Source organism: Tursiops truncatus, chromosome 11, assembly GCF_011762595.2.
Source record: "Tursiops truncatus isolate mTurTru1 chromosome 11, mTurTru1.mat.Y, whole genome shotgun sequence".
Classification (NCBI taxonomy): domain Eukaryota; kingdom Metazoa; phylum Chordata; class Mammalia; order Artiodactyla; family Delphinidae; genus Tursiops; species Tursiops truncatus.
The window spans coordinates 11,219,572-11,244,179 of record NC_047044.1 but is presented as its reverse complement, the minus strand read 5'-3'; the positions used below and the strand labels follow the sequence as shown (position 1 = coordinate 11,244,179).

Sequence of the window (24,608 nt, the reverse complement as noted above, 5' to 3'; positions counted from 1 at the left end):
GTACTGCCTACACGTGCATCTCCCTCTGGGATGGGTCAGTGTGGTCCAGAAGCCTATTACAAGCTTATCCCATTAATCACCGTGATCCGTATCAATAGAAGGGAATTCTCAGAAGAAGCCGAAATGCAGACTTAACCAAGGTGGCCCTGAGCAGATGCATTATAACTCCTTACGTACGTCTCCAGAGGACATGGCAAGTCATGGGTGTACTGTGTGCTTCAGCAGAACCTCTTCTTAACCCACATGGGCATAAATGAAGCTGAAATTACCAGAGAAATATACACTGGTGTACGCTGGCCCTGTGGCTCTGTTCAATCGTCATAAACTTCTGTGGATTTAATCAATTTTCTCTGTAGAGTGTCACAGCAGACAGAGCTGTGAATTGCACATTCTGTTTTGGCTTTGAGAATGGTTCTGTTCAACCAAGTAGCCAATGGGAGCACAGTTAATTAATAAAAGTACATTCCTTTTAAGTACAATTTTGAGTATTGCTGTGGTTTGATGGCCTCATAATACCAGAGATTTGAACAAAGCCAGTGTGAAGGCAGCTCAAATGAACGTATTACTCAGCTTTTATTTACAAAATATATTTTGAGGCTCCACGTCATGTGGTGATCATGAAATGATGCCAGTGGTTGGGAAAAAGAGAGAATTGGTGTTGACTTTGTTGATGAGCAGAAACCCAAAGGGAGGGCAGTTGCTCACCAGGCTTACGTCCCGGGTAAAACGAGGCCACATCAAGTTATGGAACTGTTACTTCCCCAAATGCCAATCTGGGCTGGCTAGCAAAGTGCTGAAGAATGAGTTATACCCTGTCTTGGAGGAGACTTAGGACACCCAATTTGGGATAGGAGTAGGAAAGCCTTACTTTATCTAACGTTACATGAAGGAAGACTGCAAGTCAATGGAATTGAGAGGCAATGACCATAAGGCAGAGAAGTTCAAGTTTTAACCCCTATGTGGGTCCAAGCTGCTTCCTCATTTCCCTCCCCCTCCGATCTCAGAGAATCAGCCCACTCTCTATATCACCTTCTACTACCTCCTCTCCACACACATTCACACTTGACCCAGTTCCCCCTTCTATCCAAAGACTCGACCCAATTCTCGAGCCTTCTCCCCCACAGTTCTGACCCAATTCTCTCATCATTTCCACAAAGACGTGACCCAATTTGCCTCTATCCTTCCCCATGCACATGCGATAACATTCCCCCTACACCTCCCCACACTACAGATCTGACCTAATTTCCACCTCCATGCTAGTCATTCACACCTGTTCCCCACCCTCCACCCCAAACGGACCGGAGCCAGAACCGTTACATTCTCCTGCACACGGGCCACCAGCTCCTTCTCTAAAAATACTGAAGACACAGCTTCAACTTCTGCACCGCAACATTTTCTCCCCTCGGGTATACGTGCAGGGATGTGATGTGACCTGATTCTCCCACTCCTCACACCCTACGCAGGTCACCCATCTCCTCGCACCCCCTCTTCCCAAGGACACTGTGTCTGTGTCATTGCCAGAATGTTCAGCCCTCTGACAGAGTCAACATTCCCCATGAAAGTCTGCGGCACAGCCCAGAGCAGGCAATCACTGTGGCACCTGGCATGGCCAGAGGAAACTGCACAGCTGCCTGTGCCTTTACCTGATATTCGTTATTAGGTTATTTTTAAAGAAATTATTTTGTCGACAGCATATCTGTCAGCATTTTCAATTTTCTTTTTTAAAAAACTATGATGTGTGACCAGTTCCGGTGAAGTGGAGTGGACCGACAGTCAAGGGCTAAAGGCCTTTGTAGGAAAATGTGGAAAAGAACAAATAAATGCATCAACTACCAAGCACCCCTCTCGCTATGTGATTAGGGCTCCTTAAGAGGTTATAGGAGTTGGCTCTCCACGGACTCCTCATTCTCTGCTGCTACCTAATTAAAAAGTAAATATGTTTCAATTATCACAAATGATTTTTATTTATCCACTGGAACCAGACCACAATCATTTATGCATTTTATAAAAGCTACCAAACAGCTCTCAGGTGACAAGGGCATTACGTACTATTAATTTTGGGCACTAATTTGGATGAATAACCTTGGGGCAGGAGCAATTGGTTGAGGGAAGACTGGAGAGGGCTTTTGTGGCATTGCCCTAGTTTCCATAACTGTCCGTTCATCCTTGTCTAACTGTCCACTTATGTTTGACGGGGAAAGAGCCCACTGCACTCCTTTTTCTCTGAACTCGGTTGAGTTGGGATGACACTCGGGGTGGAACTAGGATTAGAAATAGTCGTTGTTTTGAAAAATCTAGCATCTTGTTGTGAACAGAGTTTTTCTTCTAAAATGAAGTAATGCAAGTGGAAAGACTTCGGATACTTGAAGAATGTTCCAAATTAGTCATTGTTATGATGTCAATCCCCATCCCCATCACAGTTATCACCACCTTCATTACTGCCATCTTTATCATTACCTCTTCATCACTGTCACCATCATCACCACCAACTTCATCACCACCAGCTTCCTCACAATTATAATCACCTTTGTCATCACCACCAATACCACCACCACCGCCACCATCACCACCACCATCTTCATCACAACCTTCATTGTCACCACCATGATCACCACCACTGTAACTAAACAACTCCGATCCTGGTCTTTACCTCTTAAATTCTTTTCTCCTGTCAGACTTGTTATTTATAAGTTTATCCTTTATAAAGAATAAGAATGAAAAATCATTTCCTATTTTCTATTATTTTATTTTAAGAATTTTTATCTGTTTTATTCATGAGTAAGTTAGAAGCTCAAGACCTGCCTCTATCTCTCTATGTATCTATCTATCTATCATCTATCTAATCATTTTCTTTCTATATTTGGTTGTATTTCTGTGATTATTCCTTTTTTCTTTTTCTTCATTCCTCCACCATCACTTGCAGTTGGTTTAGATCTCAGAGCCTAAAGTAATTGACACAGCATCTGAAAATATAGAAAATGCTTCCCAGCGCCCTAGTAGAGATACCAGACTGTTCATGTTTAGAAACAGCATGGTGAAGAGCAACTAAATTACGTTACTTTTTGTGGGAAAAAGAGTACAACTCTTTATTCAGAGAAGAGGTTTCTAAAATGGAAGAAGGCAGTAAATCCAAATCTTTGATCAGCCCCTGGTACTTTAGCACCACGATATGCACATTGGTGACATCCCGTGAATGCTTGTTGAATTGAATTTGAGTGTCAGCTTTTGGACAGGAAGGGAATTAAATCCATGGTCCCTTGGGCCACTTTATTCTCAGTCATAATCCTTTATTTTCAGGTCATATCCCTAATCTCTCCCACTTCTTCCTTTTGTCTTTTACCAAAATTCATGACCCAGATGCTAAAGTAAAATTAACCACTAATGTTTGGAATCCATTGGGTGGACTAGGGTTTAAATTCCAAGTCCACAAATGATTAGCCTGAAAAAAATCATTTAACTTCAAAAGAAGTTCTTAGTTTTCTCGTCTGTGCAATGGTAGTCACTGTCATACAGGAAATGTTGTGGAAGTGGAATGCAATAAGGTCTATACGGTAGCTCCCAGTGTGTTCAGTGCATGGTAGGTGTGTGCTCGGTACCTGTACATCTCATGTGGAATATTGCTTCCTCTTCTCTCTGTGGTGTCCATTTCTGGTACAGCCAAAGGATGACTGGGTTGCGTGCTCTTGGGGATCAGCTCTCCCTCTACCATCAGCTTATCTTTACAATGCTCAGCCATTAGGCAAATCTGATAATTGGATGAGGGAAGTGTGACATAGGCAGACCAGGAGGCAGAATTCCCATGTGAATTTGGTGTCCCTTTACTCACTGCAGGAGCCATAGGAGGCGGCCCATCTCCACAGGTTTGCACAGCCTGCTGATACTTAAAGATGGAAGCCCCATGCTGGAGTGGAGGGCAAAGAGGGAGTTGTGAACCTGACTCGTACCTCTGCACCTGTTAGCTTTGTGACTTTGGGCAAGGTATTAATCTCTCAGCTCCTTAGTTTCCTCAGCAGCTACATGGGGATCCTAAAGCAGATTCTGCATGTTGCTCTGAGGATAAAATAAAAACATTTGGCGCCCACGATGGTGCTCAATAGATGCTGTTTTTTCTCCTTTTCCTTCCCTCTCTATCCCCTTTCTTTTTGAAGATTTCCTTTTCTATGTATTTCCCTTTCCTCCCGGGTTTCATGATACAGATTTTGAGAAATGCTGGGTGCTCGTGAGTGGCTTGCATGGAACCTGCAGTCGTTAGGAGAATGGCCACTAAAAAAATCCATTAAGCGATACACGTTTGATTGCGTAAATAAGCACGACACAATTATTGGGGTTCACTATTAAACTGTGATAGCAAATGAAACCAAAGTAATAATAATTGCATTGAAAGTCGGTGGACAGATACACCCTCTAATTTGTTTGAAAATACTACCCAACTTATTATTGACGCTCGATCATTCAATTATTAAAAAGAAAACCTCCAAACTGACGATGCTACTAATGGCGATACATCTTCCCAACACGAAGGGCTCTCACTTTGTTTTAATTGAAGGGAAGCAATGGAAGTGTTTTCCCTCATTTGAAAAAAAATCTTCCTTTTTTCTCAGACCATCTGTCTGGCTGTTAAAATCCCATCAGCATCATTGCGAGAACGCTTACTTCCCCCATGCCTGCCATCCCAAAGGGGGTTCCGGAGCCAACGAGTTCATGATACCTCAGGGTCCTCCAAAGGAAGGTGTGCTGCTCCCGACCCTTCCTTTGAGGCATCCTGCCTTTCTTTCCTGGCCTCTCCATTCACAGCTGCACAGACCCTGTGATTCATTTCCAACCCCTCACGTTAATACACAGAAATTAGTTTATATCTCAATAATGTGTTGATTCATTCAACTGTTTAAGGAATAACTGTCTCTTCTCAGCGGTTTAGGCTCTAACGAGACGGTGCTGGGTCTTCACGATGAACAGCCTTGAGGTGAAGATCAACACTGCAAGTTCAGAGCATGCTTTATAGCTGAGGGGACCGAAACCCACGAAACGAGGTGACTGAGTCAGGAACAAAGGTAGGGAAAGTAATACCTGTGTTCCTCTGCTCGGACCCAACGCCGGGATTCCTAACCCTTGAGACTCTTGGGCTTGTGTGTCACCTTATTTCAAACTGTTCTTATATTTCCCCCAATCCTTTCTGCCATTACTGTCCTGGGAGATAGTCATTACTATTATTAAAAGGCTGACTTTTCACGTCCCCTCTGCCCCCCACCTCCCACGCCCGCCAGGGCACATTCATTGCTGAGAAATCTCATAGTACCTCTTCACGCTACAGGCAAATCCTATGTCTGAAAGACTCTAGCACAGAGAAAGAAATCCCTTCCCCTTTTGTAGATGCAGTGGAAAGAGCTAATTGCTCTCACTATGGTGGTCTTGGGAAGGGGCATCTCCTGAAGACCCTGCAGGAAGACAAAGGGAAAACCCTCCAACTCAAGCCAGCATGTCAACAAGGGAGTCGCTTTCACTCCCTCTTTCCTTGGGCTGTAGTCCACACCATTGTCCTTTCTAGATGGAAGAATCTGTCAAATTATAACCAAGAGCTGAGAGTTCCTGATGCCGCAGAACGGCTCTTGGAGTCCACACAATTTCTCTGGATTGGGCTCTGACCTTCTCTTCACTTTCCATCCCACTGCCCCTTTATCATCTAAAGAAAAAAGCTGATGAGTGATGGGGATGGAGGGACACCAGTCTCTGCATCTCTTTCAAACCCAGTGGTTGGTTTATTAGTCACGATGGTGCTTTTGCAAAGTAAATGATGGGTTTTTGTAGTATCTGAGGTGAATTTAGTTGGTAGAGGGATGAATGTTTAAACAAATTTAAGCTGAGTATTATTAATGAGTGTCAAAAATTTAACCAGTGCATTAAACCAGTGATTCCTTAGATATTATTGCTTAGCATGAGGCTAAAATGGGATCAATTTAAAGATATGTGTTTGATTAATAACAATGTAGGTGGTCCCTGGATATGGCAAAAATAATGCAGGTGGTACCCCAAATACTGGAGGATGGGAAACCTTGATTAAAACAACACCCGCCAGCTTCTGAGTCCCTATTCTGTGTTCAAATACTTTTTACAGATTTTTTTTGGCGGTACGTGGGCCTCTCACTGTTGTGGCCTCTCCCGTTGCGGAGCACAGGCTCCGGACGCGCAGGCTCAGCGGCCATGGCTCACGGGCCCAGCCGCTCCGCGGCATGTGGGATCTTCCCGGACCGGGACACGAACCCGTGTCCGCTGCAACGGCAGGCGGACTCTCAACCACTGCGCCACCAGGGAAGCCCTTATACAGATTACTTTAATTTTTATAACACATTGCTTGATAAGCAATATTATTCCTGTTGCAGGCAAGAAACGGCGGTTCAGTGAGATTAACCACCCTGCCTGAGGTTGTAGAGCTAGTCGGTCTTCAAAACCAAGCCCGTCTGATGTCCAAAAGGGGCTCCTTCTCCTGGATCCTGCTGCCCAATCAATCCAGAAGAAACTAGGGCAGGCAGTGGTTGGGTTCTAGGGAAAATCTATGGTCCTAGGCTGCCCCTGTGTGTGGTCCTGTCATCTGGCCTGTAATTTTAGCCTGAGTCCTGGCCACAGGCTCTGCGGTTTCCTCGCTCAGGCCACAAGCATTTACTCCCCTGCCGGGTAGTTCTCTTTGATCTCCAGGTCCTCATTGAGTTCTCCTTCAGCAGTGTTTCTGGGGCTGGAAGGCGTGTCTGTTCCTGCCTGGGGGGCGGGGCAGGAGGCAGGCCCCTCCCTGATTTCTGCTGCCGGTCCTCTTCCCTCCCACCAACTGTCATGGACCCTCTGGCCCTCGAGTTCCATCTGCTCCGAGAGGGGGCAGCCCCCGTGCTCAGGCAGCCTCTGCCCATCCCTTCTATGCTTTCGCGCACCGCGCTAACCTCATTATGCTGAGCATCTGCCTCCCGTCTTCCTTCCCATCCCTGTCTCCTTCTCTCTTCGATGTGGGATGGGGGTGAGTTCCTTTCCCTCTGCACCCCGCTTTCCCTCACACCAGCCACCCCACCAATTCTGCCTCTGGCCACATCCCTGTAACCCTGGCGCCAGGTACCGTGGCCACGGAGGCCCATTGGGAAGCCTGAAAGGCACAGTGCTCTCAAGCTGGAGGGGAAGCCCTTTGAAACAGAACTTCCGGGCCAGGGTCTCCGGTTCGCCTGTGAACTCGGCGGGGAGGGATTCGCTCGCTATTCCAGAACTGAGGCCGGGAGAGCCGGGGAGCTGCAGCTTCCACGGCCAGCCAAGACTCAAACCAATTTCTTTCTCCCTCCCTTCCTCCATCTGTCCTTCTTTCCTTTTTTCTTTTCCTTCTTTCCCTGAAAAATTTTGCTGAGAGCCCACCACATGCCAGAAACTGCCTTGGCTGCTTCATTTTGACGCATCGACCAATCCCCCCTTTCTTAACCAAGTGCCTGCCACGTGCCGGACACCATGCCGGGCAAGGGGCACAGAGGCAAACCCGACACCTCCTGTCTCAAGACCCTTACTGTCCCGTTGGAAGGACAAAGACTTGAGAACAAAGTACAAGAGAGTGCCCAGATCTTGTACGTCTGAACTGGCCGGAGTGAAAAGTGCCCGACAGTGGAGCTCCTTTGGCGTTTGCAGCCCGTGGGAAAAAGTTGGGAGTTGCCACGTGGCTTCTGGCTTTGATCAGTCCCCATATCCCTCCTGTCGCTGTGTCAAAACGAAAACTGTGAAACGCCAAGACAGTAGAAATGGTTTCTTGTCACAATCCACCCCAGATGTAAAGCCCCGTCTCTAAGCAGGCGTCTCCCTGTCATAGAGAAAATCCCAAAGAGGAGAAAACCGTCCATTTCTCAGTGCTACCTGAGGCCTCTCGTTTGCCAAATCCTACTGCCCTTTCATGTGACTTTGTGGGACAGATAGAGAAGCCCAGAGCTTATCCGAGGGTACGAGCAGGGATGTAAGCTGGGAGGAAGGAGGATAAAGAGACCCAGGCTTGCAGTCGGCCGGGCCTCCTAAAGGTGGGATCTCATCTGCCCTAAAGCATGAGCAGCCGAGTGTGTGGTCCAGAGGGGACCGTCTGGTGCAGTGGAATGGCAAACTCTCTTCAGTTCCACCAGCATCCTACTATGTGCCAGGCACTGTGCTAGGTGCTTGAGGCTAAATGTTGGACTGGGACCGGGGTGCGTGGGTCCTAGTCCCAGCATTGTTGCTAGCTGGCTCCATGCCACCAGGTCCCTTCCATCTCTGGACCTCAAGCTCTTGGGTCATAAGGTGAGGGTCTGGACTAGGTGAGCTCCCTGGATACACTGCTACTTGCCTTCCTTCTTTCCTTTCCTTGTAGCAACAGAACCCCTAATTTTTCACCATGCATGTGGCCACTTGGGAATAAGATTATATTTTCCAGACTTCCTTATAGTTAACGTGTGGTCACATGACAAACTTCTGGCCAATGAGACCAAAGCAAAAATGCTGTGTGGTGTCTTCCAGGAAACCTCCTTCAGAGCCATGTGACAGGTGCCTTTTGCCTTTGTTTCTTTGTGCCATCCTCCACCTTGATGCCTGGAATGTGAAGGCAGTGGCGGGAGCTCTGGCAGTCACACTGGAGATGTGAGGTTAAAGGCCATACTCTACGGATGGTGGGGCAGGGAGCTGGTAGGAGCCTGCGTTTGCTAACCAGTTTGTGGAGTCTCAAGACCAGCCTTGTATTTCATGTCTCCAGATTGGTTTCCTTGAGAAAGGATAAACTTTTTGGCTTATTAAGCCACTGTTAATTTTCTTTTTCTGTTGCTTGTTGTCAAATCTAATCCTTCCTGATACAAGCTCTAAAATCCCTTCCAGGGGAACGATTCTGAGCTTGTGATATTAGGGGAATTCGTTAAGCACTCACTCCCTGTGCTGGGCAGAATAATAACCTGCCAAAGACGTCTACAGCCCCATTCCTGTAACCTGCGAATATGTTTCACATGTTATGGCAAAGGCCAATTAAAGTTGCAGATGGAATTAAGGTTGCTAATCAGCTGACCTTAAGATAGAGAGATTATCCTTGATTATCCAGGCGTGGGCAATGTCGTCACAAACATCGTTAGAAATGGAGGAGGGAGGCAGAAGAATTAGCATTACAGAGTTGCGCCATAAGAAGGACTCTGTCTGATGCTGCTGGCTTTGAAGATGCAGGAAGGGGCCACTGGCCAAGGAATGTGGACAGTCTCTAGAAGCTGGAAAAGGCATGGAAACAGATTTTCCCTTAGAGTCTCCAGAAGGAACACAGTCCTGCTGACACCTTGATTTTAGCCCACTGAGACCAACTTCAGACTTCAGACCTACAAAATGGTAAGACAATAAGGCTGTGTCGTTTTAAGCCATTAAATTGATGGTCATTTGTTACGGCAGCAATGGGAAATGAACACATTGCCTCTGGTTTCTTACTGGCAAAGTGAGAATCATATAACACCTATGTTATAGAGTGCTGTGTGGTTTAAGGAAGGTGACATCTGAGTGGTCCATAGGACAGGGCCCAACACACAGGAGACCCTCAAACAACGTTAGCTCTCAGGGAAAGTCATCCCTTTCTCTCACACCTCTATACAATCGCCTTTAGCCGTTAATGACAATAGTAGCTGAAACATATTGATATGAAGTGCTCTGGACTGAACCGATGGCTTTACCAAATTCAGGCACTCTGAATTTATTCGGTGCCTGGGAGGAAAGTTGTCATCACCATTTTAGGGGTGAGAAAGCAGGCCCAGTCTGCCAGTGGCAGAGGTAGGATTTAGACCCATGTTCACCAGAGCCCACTGGCCATGCTGCAAAAGCTTGCTTCTCAAAGTGTGGTATCAGCCTCACCTGGGAGCTAGAAACACAGGCTCAGCCCCCATCCGGACCCCACATCAGCATCTGCAGTTCAACAAGATCCCCAGGTTGTTAGGGTACACATCCAAGTTTGAGAAGTTCTGCTCTAGACCCAGTAGTGCTCTGTCCTCTCCTTGACCTTATTCTTTGGGAGGCAGCCTCCAGTGGTATCATTTCCTTCATCTGTGTTTTGCCTTTCCCCTCTGTTCTACTTGGCAAACTCCTCTTCATCCTCCAAAACCCACTGCAGAGGGCACTTCCATAGGACCCCGTCCGGACCTCCCCACGTAGAGTTGTTCTTTTGTCTGGCCCTTACACAGGCCTTCACAGTGCCCGAGCTCACTGGTAATAGTCTCGGTACATGCCTATCTCTTCTTCTAGGCCTTGATCTCCTTTGGAGCAATGGTATGTCTTCTGTCATCCAAATAACATTGAAACTGACTAAGCACCCTACTAGGGGCCAGGTCTGATCTCAGTCCTGGGGCTATCGTAGTAAATAGAACAGAAAAGATCCTGGTTTCTCAGAGCTTATATTCTGGTTGGGAAAGAAAAGTAAACACTGTAGACAAATTAGGAGAACACGAAATGAAGAAAAGAGAGACTGGGAAGAGGATGGTTGCTGTCAGCTGGGGGGATCAGAGCAGACCACCCCCCGTAGGAGCTGACTTGTTTCTGTGCCCCCACAAATTAGTATAGAGCCTGACATATCAAACATTCAAAAACTGTCAGATTGGATCGGATCTGACCATTCTCCCAGATCAAACGGCATGTCTTTAAGTTCATGTCCTTTCCGAGCAATTGCTAGGCAATTTTTTTCCTACCAAGAAACTCCTGAAATTCCCCTCTTCTCTGTGAAGTCCTCCGAGGTAAAAATCTAAAGCAGAGAATCCCCCATTCCCCAGCGCATCCCCTGCCTCTCTCTCTCTTCATCCAGCACCGACGACGCGGACCATCTCCCTGGCGTCTGCCATTTAGTTATTGAATAAAGCACACCACGTGGTCAGCACGACAGGGTGCATTTCCCCGAACTGGGGTCAAGGTCAGAAAATGTCAGCTTCTAAAAGAGAAGCTCTGAAGGTAGCATAAAATGGGTGAGAGTCTCTCTTTTTAAAAGCAACAACTTACCCTAGAGCTGCCGAGTGAAAAGGAGTTGATTAGCTTGCCTTCCACCTGAGTCTTATCAGCGAGCACTGCTCGGGAATGTTGGATGTTTATGCATTTATTTCCAGATGCATGGCTTTATTCACTCTGTTAGCTGCTACACTCTGCCTGGGCTGGTGGTGTTTTGCTTACGTTTTCAGCCCTTGGAAGACAAAGACTCCACCTGTAATTTGTCATTGGCAGAGAGAAGCGTTTGCAAACTCGGATGCCTACGGAGGCCAGAGGAAGGCCAAAGCAGCCCGGCAGCCTCGGGAGCGGTGGGGACTTTGGGGAACTGCAGAGAACCTGCCATACCTGCCATACAGGATGTCCCTGTCCCATACCTGAAGGGACATCGGCTGCCCTGCTCCGATGTTGCCAAGCAGGAGGGGGGCTCAGGGTTACAAAAATCTGATGTTTTCCCCCAAAGGAAGCCAAACACAGGGCTTTTTTAAATAAGAAAGTTCTCGATTTGTAGAATATTTTGAGTTGCCAAACAGTGACAGCTCACAGGTCACTGTTTGCAACTGTTGGTATAATCAATAATAAACACGCCAGTGATAAGAGCAACTGGCATTTAGAGAGTGTTTACTATGTACCAGCATCTTGTTAAGCACTTTGCGTGGAGCATCTTACTAAACTTTCCCAATCAACCCATGCGTGAGATGTAATTTTCCCCACTTAGACACGAGAAAACCAGCTTAGAGAGGTGACATTCCTTGTCCAAGGTCACAAAACGGGTAAGTGATAAGGTTGGGATTTGAACCCAGGCTGTCAGATGCCAGAGCTGACACGAACTACAGGCCTGGCTAGAGCATAACGCATTCTTTCGTTATGATGATGCTGGGGAGAATCTGAGATTCGATACGCATCATAATCTCAAATGTAAAGCTTTTTTTCTTTATTCATTCATTCAACACTGACTGAGCAGCTACTACTTGCCAGGCCCTGGAAACACAGGTGTGGAATCACTCTACCCGAGGTTAAAGGTACCGTCTTCTTCCTGCAAATTTCTCCTGTTTCCCCTGTCTCAGTGAAGGTCACTCACTGTCACGCCTTGCTCAACACAAGTGACAGTCCTGGATCCTGTCGATCCTCTGATTCTGTTCCCTTGCTCGATGGCCCCCCTGTCCCGTGCCCTGGGTCAGCTGCTTCCTCAGTTGCTGGGCTGGGCAACCATCTCCTCCCTGGACTCCCTTCTCTGTCCTCCCCTTCTTCCCATTTCTACTTCACATGGCTTCCCGAGCCATCCTCCTAAAATGCAAATCTGATCATATCATTTCCTTCTCAAAATTCTCCTCTTTAGACTCTTTACACGTGAACCATCCCTTCATGACGTGGTCTTTGTCTAACCTCATCCCTCAGGACTAACACCTTCCCCAGCCTCCCTTCCTGCACCTGATCCTCCAGCAATACTAGAAACTTGTGTGGTCCCCCAAACATCCCATGCCCTCTCACACGTCTTCCTGGAAGAATCTCTCCACCCCTAGGTGTGCTTGCATGGGTCCTCCAATCCCCCACTGGGGCATAAGTTCCTTGAGGGCAGGGGCTGTGTCTTTTTGCCTTTGTAAACCCAGAGCCTAGGATGGTAACTGGCACATGGCAGTGACTGAGTACATTTTGTTGAAGAAATGGACAGGGGGACTCATGGTCTGGAGGTGGAGACAGAAATGGAAGCAGGCAACAAAAAAGATGGAAGATGCTGCGTCGGAGACATGCAGAGATGTTGTGGAAGGAAAGAGGGAGGGAACGTGAGCCAGGTGGGAGCAGGGTAGGAGGGGGCAGAGCTGTTGGGGGAAGTGACAATTCAACTGAGTCCTGAAGACAAGTGGAATGTGGTTGGAAATGGCCCTCTAGGCAGAGGGCTGGGGAGAGGGAATATATGTATGTATTCACCTCCTCCCCCTCCACAAACTACAGAGAGGGATGTCTATGCGTTTTGAGGCATCCTTTTGTATTCAGAGCTGTGGGAAAACCTGGTAGCCCCTCCACTTTTCCCTACTCTTCTCTGGGTAAGGAGCATATCCTAACTGAAGCTTCAAAGTTTTAAAAACTTCATCAAACGTGGAGCACAAACAGCAATTTCTGCTTAGCTTTGCCTTCAAATTCTCAAAGAAATTTATGTATAGATTTTGGGGCCAGGGGAAAATTGTAAATATAATTCATGTAATAGAAGGCTGTGCACAGGTTTTTGGGTTGGACAGGCTTGGGTTAGAACTCCAGCTCTGCTACTTGCTGTGTGACCTTGGGCAAGTCACTTAACTTCTCTGAGCCTCTTATGATGGAGATAGTGGATATCATAGCATATACCTTTAGAATTGTAAAGATTAAATAAGAGTTAACCCCTGGAAAGCATCTAAACAGTGCTCAGCACAAAGGAAGCACTCAATGAACGATTAGTTATTATTATCGTATTATTAGTGTTAAAATGATGGCAGAATAGTCATTTTTAGGGTTGCTTTCTTTGCAAAATACGTTGGAGGAGAATTGGGGAGGAGAGTTCTCAACCATAGGGAAAATTCAAGAAGGATAAAGAATAAGACTTGTGCAGACAGAGATCCAGGTTGAGGGGAAAAGGTGGCAGAAATGAATGAATGATCCTTTATGCAGAGAAAGTGAGAAAAGACAGCCTGGGGCAAAACTGGGATAAAGAAAGGTCTAGGGATGGATACAAGTATATGTATGGTTGAGTTGCTTTGCTGTACACCTGAAACTATCACAAACTATCACATATTGACTATACTCCAATATAAAATAAAAAGTTAAAAAAAAAGCAAAGCAAGGTCTAGGGATCAGCAAGCACTGGTCACCAGTGAATTTTGTCCGATGACAAGGCCAGAGAGAGGCTGGCACTGGGGCATGTAAATTGCACGGTGGATGGTGTAGCAAAGCAAGGTACCAATTCCCCACTCAGTGAAGCTACGGCAACCGTGCACCTAGGATCCCATACCTAATCTGTGGCCTGCTTGTTAGCAGCTGGAAGACTACCCAAGGTTGAGGAAGTTCAGGGAAAAATGAATAAATATAGTGTCAACAAGGAGAAAGGGGAGGCGGCTCCTCAGAGGCCGACTCACGGCTGCCAAGTCAGTACCTCTGAGCCAGGCGATCACGTATGAGGGTTTGGATTGAGAGAAAAGGTACCAGCTGCCCAGGAGGGAACAGGCTCGCGGGGGCTAATCAGCATCCCAGGTTGCGGGGTGCAAGGGAAACCCTTGCCTGTTCTCAAGGATCTTTCAGATGCGGTTCCAGCCAAACCTTGGAGGGATGACTGGGCAAGAGGAGGGAGTTTTTAAGAGCCCACCTCCCTCCCCTGATGGGAGCTCCTTGAGACCAGGCAGCGTTGCCTTACTCATTCGCTCCACATTTAGCTCCTGAGCACGCTGTTTGTGCCAAGGCTGACAGGCCCCTGCCCTCACACGGCTCACAGTCTCCTAGGGGCACACAGACCATAAGCAAATAAATGCTCAAAAGAAAAAAAAGTCAATGTTAAGATGTTAAAAAAGGAAATAAAATCGAGTGACTTGACAGGGAGCTCCTTTAGATGGGGCAGTCAGGAAGGCTCCTCGAGACGGTGGTACTGAGCAGAGACTTGTCTTCATCCTCGTCACCCCAGCACCCAGCCCACTGTGTGTGGCCAATAAAGGCTTGTTCTGCTGGGGAGGGAGCGCCTTGAAGCACCTCTACTGTATATCGCTTACAGTCTTCTTCCTTCCCCCTCTTACTCTCTGTTCACTACAACTGACTTAGGGCAAGTCACCTGGTCACTGCCACAGTCTCCTGTGCTCACCTCTTCCCAGTTAAATCACACCAGCTCCGGCGACCCCAGCTCCCATCCGTCAGAGTCCAAACAGCCAGTGATCTCACTAACGGACAAAGCCAGGTGTGCCCCTCCCTTGCTTCCCACCTCTCTGGACCCCCCTTTTCTCCCACGCCGAAACACTAACTGCTCTGTGAGAGCCATTTCTGTCCCTTTGGGATCCCATCTCCACTGCCTCCCAAACTCCCCCTCCCTGCCTTCTACCTTCCAGCCTCACTGGACCATCGGCATGACTGCTTGGGCATCTGTGTTTCCGCACATGCCGTTCCTTCTGTCTGAGGTGCGCTTCATCTCCCCAGCTTGCTCACCCCTACGCATCCTCAGAACCCCGTCTTGCCTGGCATCCCCTCCTCCCCAGTCTCTCTGCTCCCAGAATTCCCCGGGCTTATGCTTCCCACTGTGTCATCAGCATCATCTGTTCACTGGTTTGTCTTCTACTAGATTAGAAGTTCCTTGAGGGCAGATGGAGACTTTGCCTCTGTCCTAGACTCTCACACGGCACCTGGCAAGGACTCGGAAAGCTGTGGAACAAAGATCAACTATCACCCTTTTCTTTGTCAAGAAAGGTTCTCGTAAGACCACACACTTCCCCCACATTGTTTCCTGAGTCACGGGACAGGCACTAAGGGCAAGTGGGAGAAATCCCTCGGGCTCTCTCAACACCCTGCCTGCATTTCTCTCTGCCAGCAAGATAGTTTTCCATCTCCCTTTGATTCCAAGACACAAATTTTAAGTTTTAAGGTTTCTGAAATTAGAGTATGTTTTACAACTGATATGTACATGAAATTTGTTTGCCCCGTCCCGAAAGCTGTTTAAGTAGCTAGTTCATTTTTATTTTTTATTTATTTATTTATTTTTTTTGATAGTTCATTTTTATAATCAATGGCATCAGAACTGAGGGAAGAAGGAACTGGGAGATTACAGCCCTTTATGTACCCAGGAGAAAGGACCGGGATGTGAGGCCATAGAGTTCAGCGACGATCCCACAACGCTGACATGCATTTCTTGGCATTGGGGAGCACAGTTCACATCCCTCTACTCTCATTCCTATTTTCAAAAAGTCTGGCGGATTTAACTGAGCCTCATTGCCATTCCAGCTCAAATCCTCAAAGATCGTAACTGATCGTAAGAGATGCCAGGAATCTCTCTGAGTTTGGGGGAGGGTGATAAGGCGAGGTGGCAGCAGGCTATGTCAAATGTCTTGCATGAGACAGAGTCATTCTGTGAGATGCCTGTTCTTTGGGATTCCCTGCTTGGACTCACCTGGAGGGTCCTGAGGGAGGATGGGTCTTGTTCACTTCTGCCTCCCAATGTCTACTGCAGGATTGGAACCTACCATCAACACCTCCACTAAGCATAGTTTGAATTTTGTTGATTGGAGTTGAATCAATCTATTTTTTCCCTTCTCTGTGCTGTCATGAGTTTTGAGGCCAAAGAGACCACCGCACTCAGATGTGGGTGGAATCAGGAAGAGCATGACAAAGAGAAGGGAAGGGTGCTCTAACCCCCACAACAACCTTAGGGGCAGGCATCGTCAGCTCCATTAGATAGATGGTGTGAAGGAGGCACAGAGATAGAATTAACTAGCTCAAGGTCACACAGCTTATAAGCAAGAAGCTAGAAGTCAAAGAGCAAAATTCTTTAACAAGACTAGCAAGGCCCCGTACCCTTGGGTGCTAACTATTTCTGCATCCCCCTCCCCACACCATCCAGCATCCTCCCCTCCCCATCCCCCCTCCCTCTGGGTCCTCCAGCCACCCTGGCCTCCTCCCAGGACTTGCTCCTTCTCTCCCTCACTGATCTTTGCACTTGCTGCCCTCCAACCTGGAAAGTTTCTTCTTCACCCAGTTAACTTCTATGCATCCTTCATATAGCCATTCACATCTCACCTCCTCAGGGAAGGCTCCTCTGATTAGAACGATCTTAATATCATAAACTCACAGTCTCGTGTGACTCTCCTTGAGAGGACTTAGCATAGTTGTAACTTACTTCACAACTATGTTAAGTGAGAGTCTTTAAAGTAAGGTCTGTCTCTTCCAGAAAGCTCTGAGAGCAGTGACCCTGAAGGGAGTTGCTGCCCACCATGACCCCAACACTTGGCCCAGCACCTGGCACGTTGCAGGGGCTCATCAAAGATTTAACAAATAAAATAAACGAGTGAAGGAATTGCTTGATCTGTGGCTGTAAACTAACCTGGAAACTTAAAGTGCATATTTCATCTGAATATGGTTTTTTGGCCAAAATACTTATAGTCAAGGCTAAAAGGAACCATTGCATTTTTGAACCATTTAAAAATCTCCTGCATTATCAGTCTGGGTACATATCTCCTCCTCCCCCACTGACCTGAAAGCAAACACTCATGGGAAACTCTCCCCGAGGATCTTTGTGACAGACGCTGTGGATGATGTAGAGAGAGGAAAGCATGGCCAGTATCTATTTAGAGGATGTTCACCCCCCAGCACTTTCTTCTCAGGCATTTATTTTCTCTCCAAACACTTTCTTTCTTATTATCTTTGTTATTGTCCCTTGTGTGTTGAAACGCTCTCTCTCCTTCCCTTCTCTCTTCTCTCTGTGTTGAGTCCATTATTTATTTTTTGGAATGTAAGAAAAAAAAAAAAAAAGAAAGAAAGATGCTTCTGCCACCATTGCTCACGGTTTGTAATTTAAGGAACAATCCTTTGACGATATGAAGGGATCATTATTTCTCAATGTCCACCCTGTAGTGGGCAGTGGTGGTTTTGTTCATTTGCCAACAAAGGTGGGCTGACTCTTGCACCATCATAATTGCTGCGGCTACAGCAATGGGCAGAAAAAAGATCCCTGCCTTCCTGGGGCTGACAGTCTAGTGGTGCAGACACACAACAAATGGCATGAGTAAATTTCATAGCGTGCTGGAAGGTGGGATGTACTCTGTAAAAAAATATAAATAAATAAAACAGAGCCAGGAGGATTTATGAGGGGTACAGAGTAGGGGTTGTTGACTGTAATTTCAAACCAGGTGATCAGGAAAGAAGGTGGCACTCATTGGTTTAATCCCAACGAATCACCCTGTGAGAAGGCTGTTAGACCTCCTTTTGGGGAAAGGGAAACGGAGGCTTGGAGAAGTTAGATGACTTGCCCCAAATCGCACAGCTCGTAAAGCTGCAGTGCTTGAAGGGAACCCAGGTCTGTGTGGCTGCAAAACTCTTTCAATGGCACCACATACAACAAAGCTGCATCTGAAAACTTCTGCGACTTCAGGGGACATAAATTTGTTATTCTTTGAAAACTGCTTGCCAGCGTAAAACTCACGGAGAGCTTACATCGAGGACACTTCCAAAATGAAAGGGCAAACACGAAGTGGCGTGTGGTGGGTCCAGCCTGAAGTTCAGTATTTGTCCCCTTGGGCTCGTGGGAGTGAGACGATTCTGGTAGAGTCACCCGGCAAGGTGCAGGCAGCTGGAGGGAGTGGCATGTGGGGGAGTCTGGTGGGTCAGAACTCAGGTGTCCTGACATGCTTGGGTTGGGCGCTCAGAGCGGACACTCGGTGGGATGCAGACAGAATAGAATCCAGTGCTGGCAGTGAATCTGAACACAAGACCACAGAACGCCAAGGTTCACGCATAGAGCCCTCTGGAGGTTTGCAGGGTGGAAACAAGAGGCCTGGATTCAAGTTCTCCCTCTGCCACCCTCTGCCCATGTGGCCTTGGTGTGAGGTGTCATACCTGGCACCTGTAAAGGGAGGGGCAGGAGGGCAATGTGAATGGGCTGCGATTTGCAGGGCTGGTTCCTCAGTAAAGGAATCAGGTTTGTCTTACAAGGTGAGAAGGGCTAGGAAAGTGGGGCCTGGCTCCATGGAAAACTGCTGATCAGAACCTACGACCTTAGGCAAAGTTCTCGAGGTCCTGGGAACTGGGTGGGGAAGTCTGGTAAAGAATTCTGGGGCAGGTTTTGGGGAAGCTACGTAGGGATGGTCCATGATGCCTGCTCTCTGCCCAAAGTGTCTGTTCTAGTGAGTATTAGGATCAAACTAGATTTTGGCATCCTTTAAAAGCTGAAGAGGGAAGGAAAGCAGTGGGTTAATGTTTTTCTTCCCCATAGAGACTGAGTGTACTGATAATTTTTCTTTAGCTAATTAGGAGCTGTGCAACCCAATGACTGACTCTTTTTGAATTTTCTCATTTTACAACAATGAAGTCATGACTCATTCTTTTAAAAAAGAAATTCCATAACCTATATGGGAAAAGAATCTGAAAAAGAATGGATCTATGTGTATGTATAACTGAATCAATTCGCTGTACACCTGAAACTAACACAATATTGTAAATCAACTACACTCCAATATAAAATAAAAAATTAAATTAAAAAAATAAAAAAGAAATTCTGGGAAGAACAAACCAATCATCCTGATTTCCTCACCCCCTTCCCCCCCCTTCTCTCTCTCCTCTCTCTCTCTCCTCTCTCTCTCTCTCTCTCTCTCTCTCTCTCTCTCCCACCCCCCCATCTCTCAATTACTTGCTTGCTGCATGACCTTATGATCTTTGAATTAATTTCAATAATTTAAGAATTTCTGAATCAATCCACTGATAGATATTTTTTCTGGACCTACTGTGTGCAAAGAACCTAAAGAGAATCAAATTATCTTGGGAATTATGGAGCGATAGGTACACAGTATGAAGGCCCATTAGTAACTTCTAAACTCAGCTCTTCCACACGTAAAGACAAGAGTGTCCGGGAAAGGCAGTTCGCATTTCTAAAATAAAAGATATATACTTTCCTTCTGCAGAACAAGAGAGCCATGTCTGAACCCAGCGTGGGGCACTGCGCACCTTGCAGGCCAAGCAAAAGCTATGCAATTATCAACTTGGAAAACATAGTTCAGGAAAACCCAGACACCTCTTACTCAAAGAGAACAGGGATGGAGAATGGATGGCAGAGCCCCTGTGAGTAAGCAAGTTGTGGAGGAGAAGAGAGGAAAAGCCAGGAGGAAGAAGAGCTCAGAAATTCAGCAGAGGGATTTGAACAATCTGGACAGAGAGAAAGATTTTTGCTCTCCCTCACAGCAAGGAAAAGGGCGAGAGAGGGAGAGAGAAGGGAGGGTGCATTTCTGCCTTGGACCACGTTGTACTGCTGCTGGCTCCTCCTCTGCAGGGCTGGGAATCCTCTGGGGGAGACATGGAGCTCAGACAGAGGGGAGGAAGGTGCAGGAGAGAATAAACACAAAGAGTGAATTTCTTGCTGCCCCTGGAGACGATGATTCCTTTTGGTGACAACAGAGGTTAATACACGGAACAGCAGGTCACCGCGTGGCCCAGAGACAGCACGCTTGGAACAAGCTGTTTTAATGTCCTGTTGTAGATTTTACTGAATTCTTCTCTGAAAGGGCCAATTCGTCTCTCCATTCGGAGGCTCTTAAAGCAGCTTTCCTGAAAAGTTCAAGAACTTTTCCTATCACTTTCCTTCTACATGGATCCACGGGCAGACCGTCCCCCATGCCCTCAAATCCCACGAAGGACACTAGTCTGCTGGGGGTTTCAAGTTCACACCCAGAGACACCACTACTCTTCACTCTGCAGAGGGAGAAAATAAAGGCTGTGGTTTCTTCTTGATTCCTCTCCCCTTCCCACTGTGTCTACCCCTAACAAGTGGTCCTGTTCTCTTCTCATTCCTCAACAGAGGAATGCATTTCACAAACAGCCGTAGAGGCAAAGAAAGGTTTTCTGATTCTTATTTTCATCAAGAAGTGAACAGCCACAAAAAAGTCATCTCAGGAGATAAAAAGCCCTAACGCAAACCGGAGAGCCAAAGAGATCGGAAGCAGACAGGGTTGTTTTTCATGTGGAGTCATTAGCAGCATGTTGGAGAGAAGATTGGAAATCTGTTCGCAACTTTTTGGATACGGGCAGGAAACACAATAAACGGGTGATGGGAAATCTTTTCTGAAAGTCCAGTTTCTCACAAAAAACACAGGTTGGGGGAAACTGGCAACTTGATTTCCATAAAGGCCGACCCTATTTTGAATGCTCAATAAAGCAAGTACACGAACGTCCCACAAGAACCATCTGTGTCAACCTGCAGAAATAAGTGCATTTATAATCTTTGGAAATCAGTGCAGTCTTTGAAAATATGTGGCTTTAAAACCTTCAAACCACTTCCTAAGTGGCCAAGGCCCAACTTCCTAAGGGGGAGTCTGAGGCCTTCAAAAGTCCATATGGACAGAGGCTTTGGAAATTAAAGGCCGGGTTGAACTGGGGCCCTGAGTACCCACCCTTCCTGCCTGGACCTTGGCTACAAGTGGAAAAGGCACAAGAATCCTAAAGCAGCCTGGCCCAGGCTTCACCCCCCACCCGCGACTGCCGGGGAGGCCCCAGTCCTGGGGAGAAGAGCCAAACCCACAATCCTTGGGAAGTGTTGCAATACTAACACTTTTAGGGATGATTCAGGGAGGGAGGTGTGGGTACGGCTTGGAGAGAAAGCTGAAGGGGGCGGGCAGCACATTTGGGGATGTGGACACCGAACAGATGGAATTTTAATGAAAATACTTAAGCCTTTTAATGCATAAGTGATCCAAAGCCACTGTCTAGTCCTCTTCCCTTCAGGGAATTAGAAAATGTTTAAAAGATCATGGTATTAAGAATTTGCACATAAAACCCTGATAAAGTATATTTATACCAACTCACCAATTGCTGGGAATATTTCTCCTAAAACCATGTCCTGTCTTTCGTCTCATCTCTTGTCTGCACATCTTCATCCATCTAACTAAAGTCCAAGGAAGGTAAATTGCTACTATGACCATTTCCCTAAAGCAACCCTCATTCACTTTGCTTTCCTTCTCTTTTGGAATAAAAGCATGCCATAAATGTTTAATTAACTGGAAGTCTTTCCACTGTTAGTGACTAGCTGCATGAAAGCCTCTTCATTTTTTTAAAGGAGGGGTGTGTTTAAAACAGTGCCTATTAATTTCCCGATATCGATTCTTCGGCTGGGGAAGAGCATATAGCATTCAGCATAGAGCTCCGCTGCAGACCATGTTCAAGGCAGTGGTTTGGATTGAGAAAGGGCACCAAATGCAGTATGCGTCAAATAGACCATCGCTCAATGAAGTCACTTAGCTATTCAAAACATGTTCAGCCGTCACTCAACCACTTGCACCAAGCTTGTTGGGGGGGGGGGGGGTGGGTGGGCATGGAATTGGTGCTCTTTCCCAGACGTAAATATTTCCGAAAGAGCAGCTTTTGCTCAGTTTGGGTTAGACTCTGGGGCCACATCATTTCTCCCTCTCCCTGTCTGTTTCCTTCTCTTCTCCACCATCTCCTGGCTTCAACTCCCTGCATCACCATCCCATGTTGAGCTTAACAAACAATCCTGCAGTCCCCGCTTCCCGACGCTGCCTCAAACGGCCTCCGTATTGGTTCATATCAGAAGCAAAGCACATAAGCTTTTCTTTCCACCCAGAAACATGTATCTCTCTGTGCATGTCTTCCTATGGGTGGCTGTAGCTTGTACACACAGACATAGGTAGCCGCTCAAATGCAGCCCCTCATATTAAAGTCTGTTGCTAAATGCAGGTTGTATGACCTGCAGGAGTTTTTCCCCCCTGTGTTTATTAATGTGTCTCAAAGCACATGCTTTCACCCGTACCCTGATCTTCCAGCCTTTCCACCGTGGGGACCGCTTTGCCCACAGCACATGCACAGGCACACGTGTCCCAATGACCCTGCAAGATCAAGACAAACAGCTGACACTCCTGACCCACTGCTCCCTACTGTTCCCCCTCAACCTCCCCATGCCCTCCTCTCCCTCCCAGCCTCCCTGCACAATGTCTGATTCCCAAGCTGGCTGCAATGCTGATTCTACACGCTTCTGGATAATAGACATGTCACTCTGTGTGGAAGTGAATTGGTTCTCAGCCTAATCTGCAAGTGAATTGCTGTTTATTAGAACTTGGGTCTGTTTCCTGTGAGAGACGTTACGTGTTTTTAGACTTTGTAAACGTTAAAACACACATACACACACAGCCAGTCGCCTCGAACGATATGTGTGGCTCATAGACATTACGAAATGCTCTTGAACTCAGCTTGCGATCCTGGAATAATTAGGATTTACCAAATAAGGGTTCTTAGAAAAAACAGATTTTTTTTAAAAAAAAGGAGATTTGCAGATGATGAGGTGTCTGGGACTTTTGGGGAGTAAGGGGAGGAGGACGGGAAAGGAAAAGCATTTTGGAATTCTTCATTACGAAAAGAGGAGCGGGGTTGAGAGAGGCAGTTATTCTCTACCCCCTCATAGAGGGCCATACTACATCAAAAGGCAAATCCTAATGATTCCAAAGCAGGTGGAGCACATTTGACTTTTAAAGACAATCTCTTGTTGTTTTCATCATATCATAGATTATTTCAATGAAGAGGTTTGAAGGAAGGGGGGTGGTGGAGGCTTGAGGGTTGAGTATGGCTTTTGCTTATTGATTTTCTTTCCTCTGAAACTAACCCAACCAACCTTGATCTGTGGTGGAAGGAGTGAAGTAAGAAAATGGTGGAATGTAAAGGGAACTTATTTGGAGGCGGGTGGGGAGGGGGAGTGAGAAGAGGAGGGGGGGTGGAGAGGGGGAGGAGATGGGAAATCAAATACCTTCTAGGCAGCAGGTTCTCCATAATCCAGAATGGGTCATAACTTCCTCGTTCTTTTTGCTGGTTTCATTCTCACTGACACTTTTGGTCTTGCAAACCCCTCTGGAGTAGAGCCAATAGTCGGTTCCCACAGCTATGGTCATCAGACTGAAGGCAGCGAAAGCACCAACGGTGGTTAAAAGCATTTGAACACCTCGATCAAACAGCCCCATAATTCTTCATTATATAAACACCCAACCGACTTCTGGTTCTCGGGAGAGTGTGTGTGAGGGTGCGAGTACTAAAGCAAAAAAATAAAAATAATTCCACTACGAATATAATGGATATATGTGTTAATAGAGGATATGGAGAGATATAAAAAAAGGGAGGTAAGAAAGCTCAAGGAAAAGAGTGTAAATTATAAAGATCACACGGGAAGAGAGGCTTGCCTTTTGAGATCAGAAACTGTTCCAGTTGCAGTGATTAAAAAAAAAAAAAAGGAAAAAATAAAAAGACACCCCCCACCCCCCCAAGTGAGATGCCTTAATCTCTTTTCCTAAAATTCTGGTCTCCAGTTTCCATATGTGATAGCTAATTTGGAGAGGGCTTCCACAGTGAACCAGGGATCAGCCGCATTCTCAACACAATCTCTCATGGTCGGGACCTAGACAGTTAGAGATTGTAAAAGCCGAGATGCAACCTTCCGTCTTCGCTCTCGGCTCTGCGGCCTGCGCCATGAAAATCCTTTGCTTCGCCAGTTCTCTTCCTTGGGGGGGGTCTCGGGCGTTTTCGTTTCAGACCAGACTTCCCAGTATTCTGTAAGCCCTTGATTTCAGCTGAACAGGTGCGGGGGTCTCGCCTTCCATGGTTGTGCCCCGGCAGCGGCAGCTGCAGCAGCAGGGCGGGCAGGCGCGGCGGCGGCGGCGGCGGCAGGACGAGCAGCGGCGGCGGTTATTGTTGTTGGTGGCGGTGGTAGTGTTGGCGAAGTGGGGGAGGGAGGGGGTTTCTCCCAGAGAATCGAGGCGGGTTTCCCTCCCCCTATCTGCAAAGCTCCTGGAAACAAGGGAGCCGGCGTCTTGCTGCAGGATGGGCCGTCCGCCTGCCCCCTCCCACCCCACTCCCTGCCGGCTCGGGCCCCGGCGGAGGCGCTCCCACCTACTGCATTACCGGGTGGTGCTGAACTGGACAGCTCCCTGCGCCGCCCGCTT

General features: G+C 47.1%; 1 protein-coding gene across 1 annotated transcript in view; it reads right to left on the bottom strand.

Annotated features, from left to right (window-relative positions):
- CACNG2 (calcium voltage-gated channel auxiliary subunit gamma 2) overlaps positions 1–23,915 on the bottom strand; it is a 120,073-nt gene extending 96,158 nt beyond the window's left edge. Inside the window, exon 1 of the mRNA XM_019952122.3 lies at positions 23,423–23,915. Within this exon, the coding sequence (XP_019807681.1) occupies positions 23,423–23,633 (211 nt within the window). The 5' untranslated portion in view covers positions 23,634–23,915. The remainder of the gene's footprint in view (positions 1–23,422) is intronic.
- Positions 23,916–24,608: the final 693 nt, after the last annotated feature.